The 24,449-nt window shown below is 43.0% G+C and overlaps 1 protein-coding gene and 1 long non-coding RNA gene across 2 annotated transcripts in view; both read left to right on the top strand.

Annotated features, from left to right (window-relative positions):
- Positions 1–9,012, top strand: part of LASP1 (LIM and SH3 protein 1) — a 29,932-nt gene extending 20,920 nt beyond the window's left edge. Inside the window, exons 3-7 of the mRNA XM_072111550.1 lie at positions 2,056–2,140; positions 4,005–4,112; positions 4,313–4,466; positions 5,943–6,061; positions 6,864–9,012. Coding sequence (XP_071967651.1) covers positions 2,056–2,140; positions 4,005–4,112; positions 4,313–4,466; positions 5,943–6,061; positions 6,864–7,037 — 640 coding nt within the window. The 3' untranslated portion in view covers positions 7,038–9,012. The remainder of the gene's footprint in view (positions 1–2,055; positions 2,141–4,004; positions 4,113–4,312; positions 4,467–5,942; positions 6,062–6,863) is intronic.
- Positions 9,013–12,098: 3,086 nt separating this feature from the next.
- On the top strand, positions 12,099–22,668 carry LOC140066113 (uncharacterized). The gene is made up of 2 exons (XR_011848119.1): positions 12,099–12,481; positions 22,406–22,668. It is a non-coding gene; the product is annotated as an uncharacterized lncRNA (long non-coding RNA).
- The last annotated feature ends 1,781 nt before the right edge of the window (positions 22,669–24,449 follow it).

Genomic DNA, 24,449 nt, shown 5'->3' with positions numbered 1-24,449 from the left:
CATTGGCATTCCTGGGTCTGCGTACTAAATATGGATATTTGACCATTTCAGCTCTTATCCTGGTACCGATAGCCATTTTTGGTTAAAAAGGGTGAATTTGAAAGTCCCCTTATATCTGATGGGTGGGTTGAGCCCTAGATAACGATCTTTTACAGGCAGGTTTATCAATAAGTTTACAGCAGAAGTGGGTTGTAATTTGTGCAAAAAAAAGGTCTAATCTTTTCAATGGCCCAAATAAACCAAGTATAACCTGTGTAACCTTGTATAACTTCCAGATACCTGATAGATGTGTCCCCATGTGACACTTTGTTTGTTAGTGGTGAACACTTGTTTAATAGTTTGCTCTTTGCCCTCACTTTAAAGGGTTAATTCTTAGGGAACCCCTTTAACATGGTAAAAGAATTCATGTTGAAGATGTAAGAACTTGTTCAGAGGACTGAAAGTTTGCTACAAATGTGACCTAACCCCCCCCCCTCTTATTTCCTGTTTGTGGTCACTGAGGTTCAGTATTTGTGCTGGTTTTAGCATTATGCCCTTAGAAGCATTGTCCATGATTTACAAGAAGAAAAACAGTGCTGTACCTGTCCGTTCTTTTTTATATCTAATGTTGCAGCGTATGGGGCTTTATTAAATGCTGGCCATTGTCTTGAGATTAGTTACAAGTCTTTCCTACTGCAAATACATACTTCTCTGATTCATCATTGGATAGATGAAGGAAGAATTGCCTCTGATATTGTGTGTGGGAATTGTTAGACAAGCCTTTGCCTAGCGTAGCCCTTCAAAGGGAACCTGTCACCTGCTTTAATTCATTAAACTACCAGCCCCCCCATTACGAGTATTAAATGTCCTTTCTAGAATTCCCTCTGTGATATCTCATCTGCTTACCTATATGAAATCTGCTCCAAAGTCATGTGAAAATGAGCAGAGATGAGTCCTGTTTGCCTGTGAGGAGTCGAGTTTGGAGGCTGCATGGTTCTCTAGTACATAGAAACAAGCTTTCCATATCGCATCAGTCTTGTACATCAGGAAGCTACAGAACTGGAGATCCCGGCAGCTGAATATATAGTTGGAAATGAGAGATAAAGATCCAGTTCTTTACTTGTGAAAACATCTGGACTGGTGTTTTTTCGGTACAGCGTTAATACTGTATTGACCAACCATTTCTCTTGAAATCAATTTCTAGCTTATCCATTATACAGATCCGCTAAATGGTTGAAACGTCTTGTGAATGCTTTTTTTCGCTCCTGGAACAATTTGAGACTGTTAGTCTGATAGTCAGATCTCTGCTGGCACTGAGCTTTTGGAGATTTATGCCAAATGTTTCCTATCCTCTGGCTTTCCTGTTAATACATCTGTTTTAAAGCTGACAGTAGACGTTTGATGGCTTCTGAAACTGGCAAATAGTGTTTGTCAATATATGAGTCTCTCTGTTTTTGGGGTCGGAAAGGGGGGCATTTTTACACCAAAATGTGTGAATATGGGCTATGTAATAAAGTACAACATTCTGGCTGCCTTTAGCCACCACTAGAGGGAGCTTACAGCATATTGTTATAGCAGATCTGACATCTTCATATAAGTGGTTACATAGCTGCCTAGTGGTGGGGGTAGGCAAAGTTACCACTCTTTTAAATACAGCTGGCCTCATGGTATCGGACTAGTTGCTTGGTGAGCACAATTCCTTTTTGTGCTTTTTTGACCTAAAGCTAAAACACAGCCCTTATAGAGAGCTGCATATGTAAGTAATATGTGCAGTGTGTACAGTAAACTCCTCCGCTCCCTCTAGTGATGCCGGCTCTCCACATAGCAGTCTGCAGATGAATGACAATACATTGAGAAAGTGCTTAATTTCCAGCGCTACTTCTGAGCTTCCTTATGTCCTGCCTGTGAGTGGCTTTGATGTATATATACACAGAAAATATCTCAGTCCAGACAATATGGCAACCTTGTGCTGTAGTCACTTGCAATAAGATTTCAGGAGATGAAGTTTCCATTTTTTTTCAAGTTGCTGAAGGTAGAATATTATTCATATGTGCGTGTTGTTTGTTCTTTTTTCAGGCATTACCCCAAGCAGTCCTTTACTACAGTGGCCGACACTCCAGAAAACCTCCGGTTGAAGCAGCAGAGTGAGCTGCAGAGCCAGGTAAGAGTCCTCCTGCCTCCACCACTTCTCTGTGCCTTACTGAATGTACCTGGTGTCTTCATAAAAGGCAACTTCATGTTTGACAGAAGTAGTTTCCTTTATTACTTCTCTATAACATGCTTCCTGCAGACAGGACACTATGTACAATCTGCGCTGCCCCTCCTGCTCTATAACTTCCTGCCTGCAGACAGGACACTATGTACAATCTGCTCAACTCCTCCTGCTCTATAACATCCTGCCGGCAGACAGGACACAATGTACAATCTGCTCAGCTCCTCCTGCTCTATAACTTGCTGATTGCAGATAGGACACTATGTACATTTCACTGAAATTAAATGGGATCGCTAAAGACTAACTTTTATTTCAACTATTAAAATTATACAAGCATCAAAATGGAGCTTCACCCTGTATAATTTTAAAAGTTGAAATAAAAGTTAGATTTTAGTGTCTAAATAAAGACAATGGGGGATATTTATCATACGCAGGCGCTCGTACACCGGAGAATGATAGCCCCACCGCTGCTCTTGTGCAGCGCCATACATTAAGAGGCTTCAGCCTCTTCAAGTATCCGGCAGGGTCTTGGGCAGCAGCCGGCATATTTTCACATGTGACGCCCCCACGCCAGCCCACTATCTATGCACAATGTGACACGAGCCTAACATGCGGCCGGGAGATAGGACATTTCAATCTCACTTTAAGGAGACAGTCTGACACTGTAAGAAAGGGGCTGCTTTTTCCCTCTTTATAACCAAGTCAGTCAGAAATGCCACGTTTTCAGTATTAATCTCTATAATATGTAGTCATAGCAACACAGGTCAGCATGCATGCTATTACAAGTCTCTTCTGAAAAATCACAATATAAAGATGACTGATTATGGGAGCAGAACACATTCAGTCTTGTAGGGGTTAAATGCTTTTCCTGTTGTCATGGTTGCAGTGTCCAAGGAAACCATGCAGCATTTTCAACCCCCCCCCCACCCCAATGTTACTATATAAATGGAATTAAATGATTTGACATGTGTGATGATCCGATATGTCTGATGCCAGTATTGCAGCTCAGTTGTATAGAGATGAATGGAGCTTCATTGTAATACCGGAGCTATTTTTGGAAGAGAGCAGCCGTGTTTTTCAACCTCCAGACAACCCCTTTAACACCAATATTCAGTGTGTATTTTATGTCGCTGTTTAGACGGCTACAGACATTATGGACATTCTATGGATTTTCCTGCAGAGACTTCATGCAGAAACCATAGTGGGTGGCCGCACATGGATTGGCCTCTATGAATGAGCTGAACCTTGTGCTACAGCATGTTATGAGGATAACTTGCAAAAGTCTGGCTCCACCCATTCTCTCTAATGGGCGGAGCTTCTTCTAAATGTGAGTCCGGGGGATAGTGCTCTTCCGCAAATCCCATTGTAATACATGGATAGGCAGGACACATGCTCGTCCTGCTGCTCCACTCATTTGTGAGAACGTGACCCCCGTTCTCTGAACTGCTGAGGACCTAATCGGTGGGGGTCCAGCAGTCAGACCCTCGTTGCTCAGATTGGGAATAACTGGTTAGTTAGTACAAACTCTTTAATGAACGAGGAGAAAATCTCTGCCAAATTCACGACACAGCTTTGGCTATGGACTATTGGGCAGAGACTAAATAGTAGCCTTGGATTTTTTTCTGCAGGAAATTCCACTGTATAACCGATGACACGTGGGATGACACTCTGGGCTCTCCACGTTTAGTACCTGCAGATTGTTGGATTTAGCTGATAATTTAGGGGGTGGAAAGGTTATAACCGAGCAACCCCCATCACACAGATTGTCAAGCATTTTGTATAAACAATTTTTCTTTTCCTTCTTATTTTGTAGATCCGTTACAAGGAAGACTTTGAAAAGAGTAAGGGCAAGGGGTTCAGTGTGGTGGCTGATACTCCTGAGCTGCAGAGAATCAAGAAGACTCAGGACCAGATCAGTAATGTGAGTACACAGTCATCCCAATAGATGGGGGTGTGCGCCGCTGAAAGCAACAGGGGACTTTGCTCTTATTCGGATACACTGTCAGCAATGCTGATCCATGGAGAGGCTACCATGATGGTACCATGTGCTACCAGTCTTGATTACCAGCACATTGTTATGGCATGTCTTGCAGTGATCTTAAAACTTCTCTTTTCTTACAGATTAAATATCATGAAGATTTTGAGAAGAGTAGGATGGGAAATCCATCCTTTGATGGCGGAGATATGGATCGCAGAGGTTCTGATGATGTTGGCAGTTATCGCCGACCCCCCTCAGAGAGCATGCAGCACCATCAGCCTCCAGCCAGTAGCTCAGGTAACCAAAGGCTCATACAGTATATGAGGGATGATCCATCATTCTGTGATTGTGTTCTCATTCTGTTGTGTGGCATTTGTATGCAGCACATTTTCTGGAGTAAATATAGAAAAGAAAAAGTTTGAGATGAGACACAAATAATGGTCTTGATTCTTTGAACATTTTGTATCTTATTTTTGACTGGACTAGATCTAGATCCATCACGAAATATGCCATAACATGGCACAGGGTATCGGGCACTGTTTGCAGTAGAAGTAGCCGCTCAGGGAATGTTATTGGGCTCATATGTGTTCGGAGGACGGCCGCTGGCACCCATTATTCTGTGTTTATGAGCTCATATGTCAGCAGAAGAGTGTACAGAGCAATTATTCTTACTTGCTGGATGACATTACATTCATTAGTTGTCATTGGTCAGTGTGGCAAGGAGTGGTTATGAGTTTCATATGATGGATGTTCTCACAAGGGAAAATTTCTCCAGATGGTCTATGCATGTGAAATAACTGCAGAGGAATCGATTTAACCCCTTAAGAATGCAGCATTTTGTCTCTTTTTTTAGGTTATCGTAGCTGTATTCTTAAATCTTAAGAAAAATGCTGTGAATTTAGCTTTGGTTTTGTAGGGCAACGCAGGTATCCTATTAGCCCCCTGACTCTGACATAGGGTAATAGGGGACCTTTGTGTTTTCTGGTCACACAGACACCAAGGCAATGATAGAGGAAATCTACCTAGATGGTGCAGTTACTATTCCCATCAATGGGGTTAAAGATAATTGTAGCAGGGTGTCAGCTGTATGTTACAGAGGTAACCCATGTACATGCAATGCAGGCATTGTTGTCAAACTCAATATCGCCAAAGGCCACATCAGCCCAGTGGTTGGGATTAGGTGGAGTTTTAAGGGGGCCCATCTGTTCAAAGGGAACCTTTAATTCTCCTCCACCCCAATGCTTTGCATCCAGCCAACCCTCATTTGGAGCATGAAGGAAAACCTAGTAAAGGACAGCACATCAGTTGCATGTTCTAGGGCCATTGCAGGGCCCGGAAGAAGAGCACGAATAAAGATCCAGCCATAGTGGTGGTGTCCCTGCATCTAAATGCCAACGACCTGGTGGGCTAGTAGAAGTAGCTAGCCAGATTTGGGTTGCAGGCCTTGTGTGGCATAGAAATGGCCATCTATTCCTTTGAACTATATATCAGATGCTAGCATGGCATACACGTACATCTCAAGGTAGGAAAGGGTTAATATGAATTATAATTTGAAGCAGGCTGTGTGTATGCAGCTCTTGTGTTCAGGATTAGAAAAAAAGTGCCCGACGGGGGAGAGGGACGGGCCGTAATCATACGCCAGCGCAAGATAAATCTTCCCCGTTGTGCCAGTTCTTTCCATGTGTACATATGCAGCAGTTGATATAGATATATATAGATATATTTGTTCAGATTTATTGATCTACTTTTAATGTTTTTTTTCCTGATTAATAGCTTATCAGCATCAAAGGCCACCACAACAACTGCCGCAGCAGCAGCAACAGCCCAAATACGGCTTCCATGAGCAAGCCTCCCCTGTCCCTACTCAGCACAGCGCCCCACCAGCAGGAGGGGTGAGTTCACTTTCTCATTAATTTCCTGTATGATCATTGACATTTTGTTGCATAAAAGCCCTCCACTTTTGAGACTTGTATTATTGACGTCCATCAGTCACATATTCGCTCTGCAGCCTAGACCCATTCAAGTGATTAGCAGTGAACTGCCGTACCCAGCGCAGCCACCATGCAATGTATGGCAGATCCCAACCAATCTGATATAGATCATCTAATAATAATAAATCTATATTTGTGTCGTGCCATCATATTCTGCAGCACTTACATTGACAAAGGAAATGACATTACAGAGCAATTACATGATCCGATGAGACAATAGGACTGAGGGCCCTGCTTGCAGGAGCTTACAATCTGAGACTTTCTGATTTTTGAACCACATATGACGCATTAGAAAAAGCCTGTCCTTACAGATAGGAAAGGGAAATAATTGGTGATAATGTCACAAAATAAAATGTGTGCATGTGCAATACCAAATACAACCTGTAGAAAAGAGTGGTGCTATTTGTCCAATCTTGCACAACCCCTTCTATATATCCCTCAGTCATAACTGATGGGTATGTATGTCTCATAAAGTCCTTACAATCCACAATAATTATAATGAAAACTAGGCACATGCTCAATGTGGACTATCTGTCCCATCGTTGCAGATGCAGTGATATTTGCCCCTCTAATAACCGGCATCCTGTTGGTTGGGGGAAAAAAGAAGAGCTCTGCTATGAGATTGGTTGCATATGGTGCTGTCTGTGAATATGTTCCATTTTGGGTCCATCTAATGAGCTTCTTCCTTTCTCTTGTTGTGCAGAAGCGCTTCAGAGCCGTGTATGATTACTCTGCAGCAGATGAAGACGAAGTTTCTTTCCAGGATGGTGACACTATTATCAATGTGCAGCAGATTGATGATGGATGGATGTATGGCACCGTGGAGCGCACAGGGGAGACGGGCATGCTTCCTGCCAATTACGTTGAATCTATTTGATTGGGGAGAAGTGGCCTCATCTCTCTTTTCTCACACAATCATGAAGCATTCCAGTGCAGCCCTGTCCCAGCTTTGGGGGGGTGGTCCACACCTCTCCCTGTCTTAAGCATATTCTCTTTTTAACCCTCATTGCTGCCCTCTGGCACCAGAAGAGAAAATGGCCTCTTCTTTCATCTTTTAGTCACTGGAGGGAGCACATGGAGGAGACGTCTCCCGCTTTACTTTCCCCTCTGTTATGTCCGATTGTCTTTGCGCTTTGCACTGGTATCATTTTTTTTTTTTACCTTAAGGAAAGGCCTTTCCCCTCCCCCCTAATATTACCCTAAATGCCCAAATTGATGAGGTGGAGTCTACCTATAATGTAATTCCCCATTACTAACGGTTTAGTTTCTTGTGACAAATGGTCACTAGTTCTTTCTATGTGTAGTATGGAAATAATGGCCGGGCTGTGACTGATCGGCTGACCGCACCTGACGCGTCATTGCATTTCCTCAAATTTCTTTCTCGTTGGTGTTCTGGTTTCTTCCATACATGCAGCAGTTTCCAGCGCTAAGTAACATGCACATCACTGATCTGCGTCTGGCTGCTCTGAGAGCGCAGGAGCGGAGCACACAGGTAGCTGCCGGCTGTCACCATTAACCTTGATTGATATGTGCCATTTAATTTCAGGAAATCCTATAAAATCTATATTTTAATTTAGCTGCTGAGTGAACAGCCTGAAAGATTTCATGATAATATTTTACCTTTCCTTCTCTTTCCATCTTTCCCTCTTTTTCACGCCTCAGTATATTTTATAAATATATATATGTATATTTTTCCCAATTTTTTTCTTTTATTATTTTTTTGAATGTCACCTTAGAATTTAGGGCTTAGTTAATAACAACCAGTGAATATTAAGGGACTGTTTTCCAAGTGGAAACCAATAGAAGTCTTCACACTTTGTACTGAGGAACATTTCATGTGTAGGCCCCGCAGCTTGTGTCTTCTCCACCATGGCTGCTCCATATTTAGTGACGGGGCTGCAGTTGTGGTGGAGGCTACAAAGGTTTTCTAGTGGTAGTGATGATTTTCCATCCTCCGTACACACTGGGGTACCTGAGATTCTCCTAGGGGCTGTGACCATTGTCTTATGAAGAGCGCTGGCAGTTTTCTGGTGCTGACATTCAATGTAATGCGTCTTGAGCCAAATTTCCTTTATCTGCCTGATTTGCTTTGGCTTATTCCCCCAGTGTTCTGTCGAGGGCAGGTCCTGGTTGTGCACACGCTCTTCTCCTCCTGGGATACACTTCAGGAAGGAGAGGGGAGATTCTGTAAGGTTGGGGACCAAGCACAAGTCATTTCAATCTTCCTAAATTGACGTTTCTGTAAAGCACAATTACTAGAGCGACGTAACTGGAACTCAATGTGAATCCTGGGCGAGAGACGAGTGAACAACACTTCATACATTCCTTAACTAAGCAGTGTCACATCTTATCCATCGGGTGGGGGCCATAGGCCAAAAGAAAGTCTTGTGGAGGCATGTGGCCTCATTATACTTACAAGCATTCTGGCAAACTCCCACATCCAAATGATAAAAGGACCAAGAAAGAATTTCTTTTCACTTACTGGGAAGGGGTTAATATCCTGTAATGTTAATGGCTAACTGGACCAAACTCATTCCTTCCTCTTCATTATTCGATGCACTTTTACTCTGATCCAGCGCGGAATAGGGGAGATCAGACGAGTCCCCACCACCTCTAAGATGCCCTCCCTCCGCAGCCTTACTGTCTCGTGTTACATGTCCAGCATCCTTTAATTCCTCTTTTTTTTTTACATTTTTTTTTATTGTTTATTATTACTCCCCTGCTGGGAAGCCTTTGTATCAATTTGCTTGGGCCTATAATCATTTAGAAAAAAAAAATCAATCATGCAGCTACCAAGAAAAGCTTTCTCGGTTTACTTAAATTTAAAATAAAAATATCATTTTTACCTGTGACTTTAATGTGTTTTATTATTAGATATTAGATTTTGTTTTCAACTTTCCTCTTTCACAGACCTGCTGGCAGATGAAAGCATCCTGACTGATGGCAATGGGTAACTTCACTACTTTAACCCTCAATGACACATACTTGGTAGGGGGGGGGCATCAGTTTTGGTCGTTTTTAATTTGTATTAACCAACCTTTGCCTGCAGATCACAAATGCAGGAATGTTGACCACTAGAGGGCGATCAGCTTTCCTTGATGTGGTTGTATGGAGAGATGACTCTCGGATGTCACACAACAGTCACGTATACACAGACGTTAAAATAAATGAGGGTTTAAGCAGCAGATCTAAAAAAAATGAATGACCCTGCACAATGAAGTTACAAGCACATTCATACATGAGCTATAGCTGTGCTTATACTATCAGTAGGGGGCGCATCATCTGAATACATACTGGTTCTGCTATATAGTTGCCATGGGGACAGTCATACAGCATAGAATAATTTTGACACTAGAGGGAGCACTGGCTACGTTGTCCATTGCAGTTGAAGAATTGCCGCTCTGATGATGATGGCCTCCTCATGATTATCAAGACAACATGCTCAAGTTCATAAGATGCTACACTGTGCAATGGATGAATTAATGGACATGAGCACTATGTCATGTAGTCTGTTTTGTACCGGTCTATCTACATGGATGCATTGTGAAACCCTCGGTCACGCTCAGACCTCATATTGTACATTACTTTCAGGTAATCTATAGTCAAAATTCATCAAGATAACCAGTGACACTTACGCATAGATCCAGGACCCGTGGCTGTGGCACTCTTCTAAAATCAATGTTTAAAATTATACTAATGAGCCTGAAGGTCTCTGGGGGGGCGTTAACAGAGCCCATCTGTGCTGCAGATTCCCAGGCTGTTTCACTGTGAAGGAACTGCCTCCCACTGCTATGCTGCAGTGAGATTACAGCAGGCAGAGAGAGGGCTAGACAGTGTTACAGCCCGAGAAGCTGCAGCACAGAAGGGTAAGAACCCTAATTAGAATATTTTTTAAAAGTTTATTTTATTTTGAAGGAAGGAAGCCTTGATAACAAATACAATAAGATTATTACAGTCAAGATGCCTGGATCTATGAGTAAATATGTCTGGTTCATCATGCTTGTTTTTGATGGTAGATTCTGTGACCAGAATTTTACTACCCTGACTAACAATGTCTGCTGATAAAGGGTTACAAGTCCTCCCCATATCACCTAAAATTAGCTGTCAGAAGGGCACTGTACCTTAATTAAAGAGAACCCGTCAGGCAAAATAACCCCCCTAAACTAAATATATTTTCATAAACTGCCATTAGAGAGCATTGCCTCTATCCCTTCATTGTCCCTCTACATGCCTGTAAACCTAAGCAATGAGGTCCTAAAGCTGTATGCAAATGACCTGTGAAATGTCCAATGAAGCATTAGCATATTCAAGCTGTCCACTCTATTCATGAGTGGGAGGCACAGCCACACCCCCAGTGCTTGACTGACAGCCTGTATAATGATGCGAGGCTGTATAATGATGTGCTTCCTGGTGCTGGTGGCCATGCCCCCTGCAGCCTGTGTGTGCATGTGTGTGTGTATAGGAGAGATACAGCAGCTCCAGGCAGCCATGTTACAGCAGAACATGTCAGATTCATGTGTAGCTGATGTCTGTGTCTCTCACCTGTATATTAGGAGGATGCAGCATGTCAGCAGATGCAGCACAGACACCAGCCATGCTTTACTATACATTACAAACAGACATGAGCAGGGGAGGAGAGGGGAGGGGGAACAGGAGTGACATCACTGCCTCTGACCATGTGACCAGCCTCATTTACATGATAAAGATTAGATGATTTTACAATGAATAATGCATGAAATAACTAGATAAAGGCTGGGATGGGATCCTTGTGAGCTGCTCCAACAGGTAGTAGTGACAGGACAAGTGACAGAGACCTGATGACAGGTGTCCTTTAAAGCAATTTTTCTGATATGTAAATTGGCGTTTTTGACTCCTGTCTCCTAGTTTTGACTCAAGCCAGATTGTGACTAACAGCTTTGTGCCTCTTCAAATCACTGCTCTACCTTCTTGTACTTAGGGACCGTCTGCTAATAATCAGCTACAGACATATAAAGCTCAAGGTACAGATGGGAAATATTGTGTCAATTTTACATGGTGCCTTGTATTGCATTCTTGTCGTGTGGCCAGAGTGACATCATCGCAGGTCCTTTAGCTTTCTAACAATAGCAAACTGTAAAACATGTATGTGATGACATGAAATCACAGCAGCCTCCATGGAGGAATAGAAGGCCATGGAGGCTGCTGTGACTTCACGTGATCACATACAGTACAGTTTGCTATTTTTAAGTGGCTACAGAACCTAAGATGATGTCACCCTGGTCACATGACATGAACTGCTGAATAGTAAGGAGGCATGGGGAGGAGTAAATGGGAAGGGCCAGTCAAGCAGGACCCGTCCCATCTGATGCCAGGTAATATAAGATAAAAGGTGATTTTAATGGGGATGTAAGCGAAACAATGTTTAGCTAAAAGAAGAGTTTCAGTAAGTTCATAGGGCTCTATAGAAATCTGTCACTGCATATGAAAAAATGTGGTGACAGGTTCCCTTTAAGGTTTTCAAAACTGGAATCTTTGTGACCTTAATGGAAGGCACATGGTAGCCCTCACCTACCTGCCATGTACTATACAGGTGCCTCCTATTGTCAGAGACCTTCTATCCTGGATGCACTGCTATAATGTCCCCCTTTAACTTGTACCTGTAACTTCTATGAACATGCACCCTTTTACATTAATAAACTCGCATTCTTTCATTCTTGGATCTGATAATCCAATAAGTTTCACAATCATATTCTAAATATTTTGAGAGTGAATGACTGAGCACAGAGAACAAATAAGAAATGTCCATGTTCTTTTTATTCTCTTCTGTATGAACGCTCAATGATGAAGAATATATCTGATAATCCACTTTCTAGTCCCATTGTGTTGGGGTAAACATATTTGTCTCTACCCATAATGTTAATGTATAGGCAACAACATCAATAAAGTAAGACCATTTTTTATATGTATTAGGAGTTGACTTGGCCAAACCTGCCTTTTCGAAGATTGGCCTGATTTTTGTGAACCACGGCCCTGGAAGATCTTCCAGTCTAGCAGGCACTAGGGGAAGCCACAGCTGTGCTCTGCTTTTGTAGGAGAAGATGAATGTGAGAGGAGGAGGAGTGTGACAGAAGGAGCAGCTGCAGCTCCCTCCCCTTGTAACCACTTTGCTTCCAGCCCCCACCACCATCCGCTTCTACCTCTCAGCATCCTAAGGCCTCCAAGATGCTGGACATTGTCGTCCTGATGTTTTTTGCCATCATTGGCTTAGTCCTATTATCCTACATCATCTACATATTGTGAGGATCAGGCTGAGAAGAGGACAGATGAGACCTAAGCCTGCAGGTAAGGCAGCTCCCTCATTCATCTCGCGTTCTGGTTCTGATACGTGACAGGTTATCTGCCTGTTCTGCTGAATTTGTAAATCTGTCCAGCTAACCTTCTATAAAACTCATTCATGCTATTGTTGTTTGTCACGTGCATCATTTATATGGTGTAATGTCATACAGGTCTCTGTAAAGTAGGGAGAATCACTTACCTGATACAGATACATGCATTAACCATCAAGTCCTGATGTCATCACCTCAGAGTTTATCATGGGTACAATGGGATGGATATATCTATTAAGGCTCCTGGCATACAAGCATGTACATGTATCTACAGCCCAGAGATCGGCATGCAGGACCCACAATGTCATACATGTTACCCTTAGCAGGTAGAGCCCTTCAAATGTTCACTTAGTTCTTAAATACTTTAGTAGTTCCTGATTATTTGTAACCAGATCATCCATGTTGGCGATCCTCCCCCTCCCATACACTAGACTATGTATCCCCCATTCATTACTTGTAGGTGTAACCTATGGTATAGGTTTGTAGATGGAGCCTAACACTTAGATTTATGTTAAATTAACATATCCAGTGGGGGCTTCTGTTATAGGAAGAGAAGAGTTAGAAAACAGAACCCCCTGGTATATGGTATATGACAAACCCAACAGTGCCCAAAACGCCCCACTGACTACAAGTGGGTCCATTGGGCTACCATTACAATGGGGCAGATTTTCAAGCGGTCTAAGAGTAAGAATGTTCTTAATTGCCCGTGGCATCCAATTGCAGCTCAGCTTTCACCAGTGCTCATGAATATTTTAAAGGGGAAATCGGTTGCCATGAGCAACTAAGAACAGTCTTACTCTTTGGGTAGATTTATCTATGTCTTTTATTTCCCAGAAATAAACAGAATCTGCAACGGAGAAAGAAAATTTTTCGGTGTAGAAAGAGAATCTGTGATATTCTTAGTCTGGGGATGGGGGGGTACATCTCTGAAAGGCCACTTTCATGAAGCCTCACTTTAAAGGAGCTTTAAAGGGAACCTGTCATCAGCAATTGGCCTAATAAACCACTACCAGAATATTGTGAAGCAGTGTAATACCTTTTAGTGTTTGTTTCATCCATGGCTCATTGTGATATCAACCAGAAAATCAACTTTGAAGTGAGCTGTAAATTGGTTGTATAAAATTGAGGAGGAGAGAAACTCTGAAGTCGTAGTTTAAACGGCTGAAAAAAGACCATGGGGGTCATTTACTAAGGGCCCAATTCGCGTTACCCGTATATTTCCGATTTGCGCCGATTCTCCCTGAATTGCCCCGGGATTTTGGCGCACGCGATCAGATTGTGGCGCATCGGCGCTGGCATGCACGCGATGGAAATCGGGGGGGGGGGGGGGGGGGGGGCGTGGCCGAACGAAAACACTGCCGCATTTAAAACAAAAAAATCTGTCGCGGAGCTTGCACTTACCTTCACTCAGCCCGAGCCGGTGAACTCCAGCGCGTTCCAATGCTTTTCAGCGCAGCAGCGCCACCTGGTGGACGGTGGAGGAACTGCCTTAATAAATCCCGGCCGGACCCGAATCCAGCGCAGAGAACGCGCCGCTGGATCGTGATCCGACCGGGTAAGTAAATCTGCCCCCATGTGTTCAAGTTCAACCAAGGAAGGGAAGGGATTGCATGAGGAAGGGATTTAGGGGAAACAATTCTATATAACATAACTGTCAATGTTATATAGGTGTAAAAAGGCATCTAGACCCTTCTTCACTCGCCCGCAAAGCCGGATTCTGACGGCGCCACATGTGCAGAACTCTGGCTTCACGGACGAGTGCACACAGCTCCTCGTAACTGCGTGCTGAAGATATCTGGGTAGGAGGGTCAAAAAGGCTACTGGGGCGTGGAGTAGCCGTGCCATGTAGCCTTAGCTCTGGCTACTCCACGCCCCAGTAGCTTGTTTACAAAATTTGCATATTACCCAGATAAAAGATTATAAAAGAGTAAAGGATTAGCCCTAAAATGGGTTATCCTTAAATATGTTAGATGCACCTACCACCGGATATACCTCAGTAGGTAGATCCGTGGTGCTGGTTTCCTTTAATCATATCCCCTCTTAGTTGTCTCTTTTCCAGACTAAGGGTACATTCACACAGCGGTCCCTCCTCCCTCGATAGAGAATAGCGGCGCACGGCCGCACACACGCCAAAAGATAGAGCATCTGCGCCGCGCCGCTATTGCCGTCTATGGGGACGTACATGCAGCCGCATGTACGTCCCCGCAGACGGCCTGTGAATGTGCCCTAAATAAATCTAGTTGTTTTAATCTTTCCTCATAACTGAGACCCTCCATACCCCTTATCATTTTTGTGGCTCTTCGTTGCATCCTTTTTATGGACTGGTGCCCAGACCTGGAGGGCATATTCCAGGTGAGGCTGAACCAATGCCTTGTACATAGGTAATATTACATCCCTATCCTGATGCCAAGTGATTGACCAAACATTCAGTTTGTCCAAGTCACCCTGCAGCCTGTGAACATCCTCCATAGACTATTACACTACACAGCTTGGTGTCATCTGCAAAAACAGATACAGTGTTATTAAATCTTACCTCTATATCATTAATAAATAAATAGTAGTGGGCTAAGCACAGAACCCTGGTGACCATTCTGGGTAGGAATTATTGACCACAACTCTCTGGATCAGCCAGTTTTCAATCCAATTGCATATGATTCCTGCAAAACCAATAGACCTAATTTTACCCATCAGGTGTTTATGAGGGACAGTGTCAAATGCCTTTGCAAAGTCCAAGAACACAATATCCACAGCTGCTCCTTCATTCAGGCACCTGCTCACCTCTTCATAGAAGCAGGTCAGGTTAGTCTGACAACTTCTATCCTTAGTAACCCCATGCTGGCTGTCACTTTTGCTATGTTATGTCACATACTCCCGTATGTAGTCTTTTACTAACCCTAAGCTTTTGTGCTTCAACTTTATTACTAAAACCACAGGGAGCCGACAGATCTTGTTGAACTTAAAGGGAACCTGTCTGCAGAAAGTGACCTAAAAAACCATTACCAGTTTGTTGTCATACAGTTGAACACCTTCCAGATTGTTTTCTGGATGATGGTGACAAAACATGTGTTTTGTAAATGTAATTAGGCAAATCTCTTCTCAGGTGCTCTAATGCATTTGAAAACGCATGTGTTAATGAAACGTGTGAATGCAGCCTTATCCACATGCTGCACTTTGCATCTCTACACAACTTCCTGCTTCTCACTCCTTCAGTTGGTCAGTAATGGCAGCCTCCAGTGTGTCTTTTCTCTCAGTCTGTCTCACTGACATTCACAGGAAGCATGCAGGGACACATACTCACAGATTCAGGAACCGTGACTTTGTTCATCTTATAATTGTTATCCATGGCCTCCTTCCTTCTAAACTCCTTTTAAAGGGAACCTGTCACCAGGGACCTCATTTTTCACTAAAGACAGATTGTAAAAGCCGATGACACCCGCAGTGCAAATCTGCCTTTCTGCCATTTCTAAGCATTTGCATTACAATATAATTGTGTGTTATAACTTACTGTTGCTGCATGACAAAATCCTGGTGTAGTCACAGGAGCAGGCTGTCTCCATCTTTGTGCTCCTGTACAGCTTGTCCCTCCCCCACTGATGTCAGACTCACCAGGCTGTAACCTCTGAGAAGAAGCAGGAGGTGGAGCTAGACAGGAGCACAAAGGTTGGGGCTAAGCTCTGAGGAGTGGGTAACAGACAAGTCACATGTTGTTTTTTGAAATGCATCCAAACCAAAGTCCAGCCCCTGTGACTACACCAGGATTTTGTCAGGGTGAAAGGTAAGTTATAACACACAATTATATTGTAATGCAAATGCTTAGAAAAGGCAGAGAGGCAGATTTGCACTGCACGGTGTAATAAGCTTCTCCAACCTGTCTTTAGTGAAAAATAAGGTCCCTGGTGACAGGTTCCCTTTAAGCCCCTCTTTGTTGCAGCTTCACAGGCTGTTACTCTGTCTCCCCCTCTGCTCCCTCAGAACTTCACTCTTCTCATTGCAACAGAGGGAGAGGGGATGTGCTCCTGCATAGTGTAACTGCCATGTAAGCTAAAACACCCAGGGAGCCTTTCAGGATCAGTAGAATAATTTAAAAAAATGATTTTAAAAGGAAGGAGGTTATGGATAACACATTTAACACACAGTCTTGCTATTAAAAACCCCATGACTTTATATTTTCCCCCTTTACATTTTTCAATAAAAATGGGCAGACGGCCCTGCAAAAAATGCCAAAAACACAGCTTTAAAGGAGGGGCTTACAAATACTAAATAAACAAATACTAACACAAAAACAAAGAACACAAGAAAAAATATTCAACTGATTCAACTGCATTTGGAATTCTTTTCCTGCTTCCCAGCATATTTAATAGATTATTAAATGGTGCAGATAATAAGCCCCATATAGCTCTGGCTTTTGAATGTGGAAAGTCTTGAAGGGGTTAATAGCTACTTAAACAATGCCCCTTTTTTGTGCCTATTTTTGTTGTTAAAGATTTCCAAAATTGTTAATGAGTGTGACAGGGTTCAGAGGTTTTTGAGTAAATGAGTAGACATTTCTGTCATACAGTTTGGGGCAAATTTATAAATCTGTGTTAATATTTATACTCCAATTAGACCTTAAGATTCGTAAACACACATTATAGAGTGTATGTACTAAATAGAAAATACAGTAATTATATTATTATAACAGCAGGGGATTAATTAAAGGGTGTACATTGGACATGAGCCAAATCTGCGTGAGACAAGAGCTCTCTCTAGTGACTAAACCTGTATTCTACCTCTCATCCCAATAGAAATGTATCATACTCTATGAGAACTTCTAATTAGATCAGAAACATGGATTCACATTTGGCCTTTTGGATTTGCTTGATGTGAAACCAAACACATTCTACTTTTATTGAAACACCGGAAGTGACGACTCTTTCTCTGTTTTATGTTGTAACTTTTTTTTTATTAATGTCTAGTTGAGGGCTTGTGTTTTTATTTGGGATGGCTACAGCTTTTAGACTAAGTTTTATTGAATCTTTCAGGATGGGGATAAAATGCCACTAATTCTGGCATTTTATTTTTTTATTAAAAAATGTGTGCTATTTACTGTTTGACATAAATAACCTGCTATGTTTATGCAGTGATATTTTAGATATTGTTTTGCTGGTGGTTTAAAGTGAAAACACTTTCTTATAGTTGTAACTTTTGATTTTTTCAGCAACAAAGCTAGTTGAGAATGTGCTGGACTCTTGCTCTGATCGCAAAAGTTCAGCCCATGCAAGCACTGCAACCTAACAGCTGAACAGCAGCCACCACCATAACGTACTGTTTATGTTTAGGATATATATATGCAACACCCTCGCCGATGCAAGGCAGAGGAGTGGTTGCGAATACGTCCCACCATGTAGCTTGCAGCCTGTGTAGGGTCTGATTAGCCTCACAGCATGTCACTACATAACACTAGATAACACAGATGAGTACTGCAGTGGTAGACACTGCCTGGTAAGGCAGGAGTTAATTGTTTTCTGTGATGTAATATGTGTCAGCCAATCACATGTGTTACACTCTGTTTCTGTGAGCTGAGATGTAATTGGAGGAGCAGCCACCACCTGACCAGTGGGAGTAACAAAACCCCTGGCCAAGAACAGTTCTAGAGAGCAGTTAGCTGAGCAGTAGCTCAGAAGCAGACTGGAATTACTCCAGTACAGACTCTGCGGAGTCTGTGCAGCTAGCATACCGGAGCAGGAAGAGCCTAGCCCCTGCCTGAAGAGTGGAACTAATAGCTAGTATAGTGAGGAAAGGGGTATCATGCTACCTTTAAGGGTGATACCTGAAGCACTCCAGGATAAAGCTGAAGCATCCTTCCAGGACACAGCTACCTCCCAGCCTGCCATCTGCATCCAGGCTGGTGATCTACATCCTGTGGCTCCCTCCAACTGCATCTCAGCAATCTACCATTCTGTTAAGGCACGTTGCTGCGGTTCCTGTCGGTTCCAATAAAGAACTGTAAGTTGTTTTTGTTCAACCTCTGCCTCCGTCTGGTCCCTGCTACTACGGCTGCCATCATCACAGGCACCCTGTCCACTACACAGAGACTCATACTCTAGACACCAAAGGGTTGCCCCAGGGAGATCCGCTATAGCAGCCTCTCCCTCATCATTTCTTGCCAACACCACCCTGCTGGAGACCTGCCAGGCTGTAGGACAGCCCTCCGGTTCCCCCATACCAAGCATCGTGATACTAGCGTGCCTAGGCCGCAACCGCCAGCCACTCAGGTAATGCGGGCCCCGGCTGACTCCAGGCCCCAAGAAAAGGCTAGGCCCCGGTGGGGGATGTTGCATATATATATATATATATATATCTATACATCTATACAGGCAGTCCCCGGGTTACATACAAGATAGGGTCTGTAGGTTTGTTCTTAAGTTGAATTTGTATGTAAGTTGGAACTGTATATTTTATCATTGTAATCCCAGCCAGAACTTTTTTGGTCTCTGTGACAATTGGATTTTAAAAATGTTGGGTTGTAATAAGAATCAAGATTAACACTAAGGCTTCATTACAGACACATGTGATAACTGTTTATTGTAGCCTAGGACTAAAGTACAATAAATTACCAATATCCAGTGGTCCGTTTGTAACTATGGGTCGTATGTAAGTAGAGTGTTCTTAAGTAGGGGACCGACTGTATGTGTGTGTATATATATTTATTTTGTTAAATTTGTTATTTATATATAAATCCTACAGATTTTGTATACAAGAATTACACAAGGATATAACAATGGCAAATATTTGCACAACTATTTAAAGTTCACCAGTTATTATCCCACTAATCAACATACAGAGTATAAATATAAGTAATAACTTATTTTACTTATTTATTCATTTTTCCCCCCTCCGGCGGTTGACGGCTGTCTTGAGCATCCTTCAATATTAAAGCAACCACCTATACCACGTTCCTAAAGACATTTATCATATCTTCCCTCTGGCGTGGTCTATTTAACCACACTTCCCAAACCTTCTCTATCATATCCCCTTTGTCCATAGCCTCCTGTCTACCAGCATAACATACCACATCAAATCTTACGTCCCATTCGCTCACCTTAGGTGGTTCTTTATCCTTCCAATGATAGAGGATTAATTTTCTGGCTACTAAAAGGCCTCTCAATATATAGATAACATTCTTTAACACTCCCCCTATACCCAGTTTCGTGCCCAAAATACACACCTGCACACTAAACGGTATATTAGATTCAAATACTGACTCTAGTTTTTCTATTACCTCCATCCAATAACGGTGAAGTTTTGGACATCTCCACAGCATATGTATCAGGTCAGCATCAATTAAGTTACATCTAGGGCATTTTTCTTTGTTCTTTTTCCGATAGTAGTTTAGGCGTTTGGGTGTTATATGAACCCTGTGTACTATATATACTTGTGTTAGGATATAAGACATATTTTTAGTGGTTTTTTAATCATCCACTCTTCCACCCTTAGATTTACCACATCTTTCTTCCATTTATCAAATCAATCCTTGGCAGGAGGGTATATTTCCTTTTGTTGTAAGATTGTGTAAACCTTGGACAGAATTCCTTTCCTATCTATCTGTGGGGCGAAATAAACCTCCAATGGGTGTACCACTTCCTCGAAGTCCCCCTCTCGTTGGCGAGCACTAAAAGCGTACCTGAGCCGGCCAAACAGCAACCAATCGCCGACCTTTAGGTGGAATTCTGTAGACAGATCTTCATAAGATCTCAGATTCCCTTGTTCCACTACCTGAGAAATAAATAAAATCCCTTTGCCCTGAAAATACCTCGAATACCCAGACGGGGCTAGTGCCATTTTTTTAAATCCCCATAATGGTGATATCCCCAAATATCCTTTACACTCTATTCTTATTTTTATTATATCCCAAACCCACTGCATTAATTCAAATATAGAAAATTGTGATTTATACTATATATTTTTTTTTTTATGAAAAACCGTTTCAAGAAAACTCCATATATCATACAATATCAAAAACTCGTGTTTTTTCCCTACTACAAAAAATGTCAGGGATGGCTAATCATTTACGGCAGATCATTTGATTGTTCATACACTATACTGCAATGTTCCTGATCATCTATTTCTGATCTTCTATTATCGGCTGTCCTGGTTGCAAAGTGGCACCCCTGGCCAATCACAGCCATGGGTTTCTAGGGCCATCAAATTGGTAATTTAGTAACCGCTGTTGTGCAGCAGTACTCCTCTCTCCCTGCAGCTGATCCAGCACAGCACCTCCCGCGGTACTCCTCTCTCCCTGTAGCTGATCCAGCACAGCACCTCCCGCAGTACTCCTCTCTCCCTGCAGCTATCCAGCACAGCACCTCCCGCAGTACTGCTCTCTCCCTGCAACTGATCCAGCACAGCACCTCCCACAGTACTCCCCTCTCCCTGCAGCCGATCAAGCACAGCACCTCCCGCAGTACTCCTCTCTCCCTGCAGCACATCCAGGACAGCACCTCCTACAATACTCCCCTCTCACTGCAGGAAATCCAGCACAGCACCTCCTACAGTACTCCCCTCTCCCTGCAGGAAATCCAGCACAGCACCTCCTGCAGTACTCCTTTCTCCCTGCAGGAAATCCAGCACATCACTTCCCACAGTACTACTCTCTCCCTTCAGCCCATCCAGGACAGCACCTCTTGCAGTACTCCCCTCTCCCTGCGGGAAATCCATCACAGCACCTCCCGCAGTACTCCTCTCTCCTTGCAGGAAATATCAGCACAGCACTACCAACAGTACTACTCTCTCCCTGCAGCCCATCCAGCACAGCACTTCCTGCAGTACTCCCCTCAGGAAATCCAGCACATCACTTCCCACAGTACGACTCTCTGCCTGCAGCCCATCCAGGACAGCACCTCCTGCAGTACTCCCCTCTCCCTGCAGGAAATCCAGCACAGCACCTCCTGCAGTACTCCCTTCAGGAAATCCAGCACATCACTTCCCACAGTACGACTCTCTGCCTGCAGCCCATCCAGGACAGTACCTCCTGCAGTACTCCCCTCTCCCTGCGGGAAATCCAGCACAGTACCTCCCGCAGTACTCCTCTCTCTCTCTGCAGGAAATCCAGCACAGCACTACCCACAGTACTACTCTCTCCCTGCAGCCCATCCACCACACCAACTCCCGCAGTACTCCCCTCTCCCTGCAGCCCATCCAGCACAGCACTACCCACAGTACTACTCTCTCCCTGCAGCCCATGCAGCACAGCACCTCCTGCAGTACTCCCCTCTCCCTGCAGGAAATCCAGCACAGCAACTCCCTCAGTACTTCCCTCTCCCTGCAATCATCCCTGGCAGGGATCACAAGATCCTCCATCTGCGGCCATGTTATGGTCAAGAATGTCTGATGAGGTAAAATACACGTGAGAGCATCGCATAATTTTTAATGTATGTTTGTAAATTAACTAATATCCTCCCCCCACTTACACAAAACATGAGGTAAAGTGGCCAATTCCTTTAACGTGTAAGTGAAGATATGTGCCGGGTGCTGTCACATTATCAGAATGCTGCATTTACCACTACAATTTATAGTCACACTTTTGTAATTTTAAGCAGACATTGGGGCAGATTTATCAAGCTGTCTGAAAGTTAGAATATTTCTAGTTGCCCATGGCAACCAATCACAGCTCCCTTTTAAAATATTCATGAGCACTGGTAAATTGAACGCTGAGCTGTAATTGGTTGCCATAGGCAACTAGAAATATTCTGACTTTGAGACAGCTTAATAAATTTGCCCCATTGTATCTCACTGAATAAAGAACCCCGCTAATAGTTTATATGTTGAAGAAGAGATCTTGCTCAGTCAGTTCTATATGATACTTTGGAACCCATCACTTATGTTACTGTCTGTTTTTTAGGTGTATTAATATGCCGACATCACACGGATATACTGAAGGACCTCAATCCATTCTGTGCCAGAAAAGTTTCTGAAAAGCATGCAATGGGTGTTGTGGACTATGAAAAACAAAAATCACTAAGGATCTGCTCACCGACAGCTACCCAGATGAGTGTACAGCAGGGGACTTCAGAGAGATGAAGCAAAGTCTGTTCCATTTCATGGATCAATGACATTATACAATAAACCCAAAAGAAAATAAAGTTATTTTTTTTTCCTGTTCAATCTATAATTTCATATATATATATTGTGGTTTTACATAATAAAAGTCCTTAGCAGGTCAAATCATTAGGTACAAAGACGAAGAACAACACATGAACTACTCTGCATGCCAAAGAGCCTAATAAGAAACTATCTATCTAACAGATATGGCCTGGTTTCAGCCAAGCCCTGCCACATGACAAATTGTATAGCTTGTTTACAAGAACTGAAAGGGGTACATATGAGGTGGTAAGACTCATCTGACAAAACATTTTTCAGCTTACCTTTATTTTGGTAACATATACAGTATCACCAGATGCGGACCTGATCCGGCTTATGGTTCTGTGAGCTACAGAACTAGAGATACAGAAGATCTCAGGTTTGAGGAATATACCCAGTAGAATGAAATATATATGGATAGAGCTTCCCAATAATTGTTGAGAACTACCTTTAAAGGGAACCTGTCACCAGGAGACCCATTTGTAGCACTCCCCCAGTCCCCACAGAGCATAGTTCATACACTGCCAAAGTGCTTTTGTATAAAAAATTGGTTTTACAGAAAAAAAGATATGTTATATTGTACCTTTCATTAGCATGTGCTGTGTGACTAGGCAGTTGCCTATTGGGAGGGTCTGGAAAGGATCAGTCCCCCCCCCCACCCTTGGGGAACAGCTCTTCCATGTGACCTTTTCAAATATATGAAAACACCCATCACTGGGCTTAGCGACGCCCCCTGCTCCTCTACAGCCAATCCCGAGTGTGGGGAGTTATTCATGTATTTGAAAAGATCACATGTTTCCCAAGGGTGGGGGGGAAACTGCTCCTTTCCAGCCACTCCCAATTGGCAACTGCCTAGTCACACAGCAGATGCTAATGAAAGGTACAATATAACATATCTTTTTTTCAGATACAAGATCCATTTTATACCAGGTTTCAGGTCTAGCAAAACAGAAACATACAATAGTACATCAGGTCATAGGAGAAAGTACAACAGCTCTGAATGAACTGAGCCCTGGGAATTTATTCGGCCCCTGGATACTGCCCCTGCATCATTCCAACACACAAAACTTGAAAATGTTTAATAAAAATTTATTTGATTAAAAAATAGATACTGCAAGGCAGCTGTAAATCAGTTGTGTCTCACAAGCTCTGAACTCAGCAGCTTGAGTCAATTCAGAGGATTCTGACATAAAGTACATGAAATAAATGCAGTATTGTGCAGCATCAGCAAATGTAGCGGAGCTATATGCAGGGCCGTCATCAATGTGGTTTTCTGTGACTCTGACCAGGAAAGTGTCCAGAGTCACAGATTAACCCATCACTTCCAGGAGTGAGGATCGGGTAGGGAACAGCAGTGACACCTGAAGGATACTCGGAGGATGTGAGTAGAATGTTGAATATGCTATGCTGAGACTGTGTACTCAATGATAATTATATGAAGTTGCTATTCAAGGGCTCTTCATAAACTTCAGAGAGGTCCTATATGTAAGTTTATATTTGTGTAATGTGTATGCAGTGATTAAAGGAAATTTACACCAGTACATGGTTTTTTGGTTTAAGGCACTTACTGGTTGGCTCTGTGCTCCTGATCCTGGAACATATCGTGGTTAGGCACAAAAAACGTTGCTTCTGTCAAAAAATCTAAGATCATGCACCACCGATTTATAATTATGCACACCTCCTCTTTCGCTAGCCTCCTCCCCTGCCTTCGAGAGCCAAAGACGTCAGCTGGCACTCAGGATTGTTTGTAAGCACTGTCCTTTTTTATATTAAAACTTGTGTTGTAGCAATCACTTTAACTCAGA

Source organism: Engystomops pustulosus, chromosome 6, assembly GCF_040894005.1.
Source record: "Engystomops pustulosus chromosome 6, aEngPut4.maternal, whole genome shotgun sequence".
NCBI classification, from domain to species: domain Eukaryota; kingdom Metazoa; phylum Chordata; class Amphibia; order Anura; family Leptodactylidae; genus Engystomops; species Engystomops pustulosus.
Note: the sequence above shows the minus strand (reverse complement) of the source record. Positions and strands in the feature narration are given on the sequence as shown.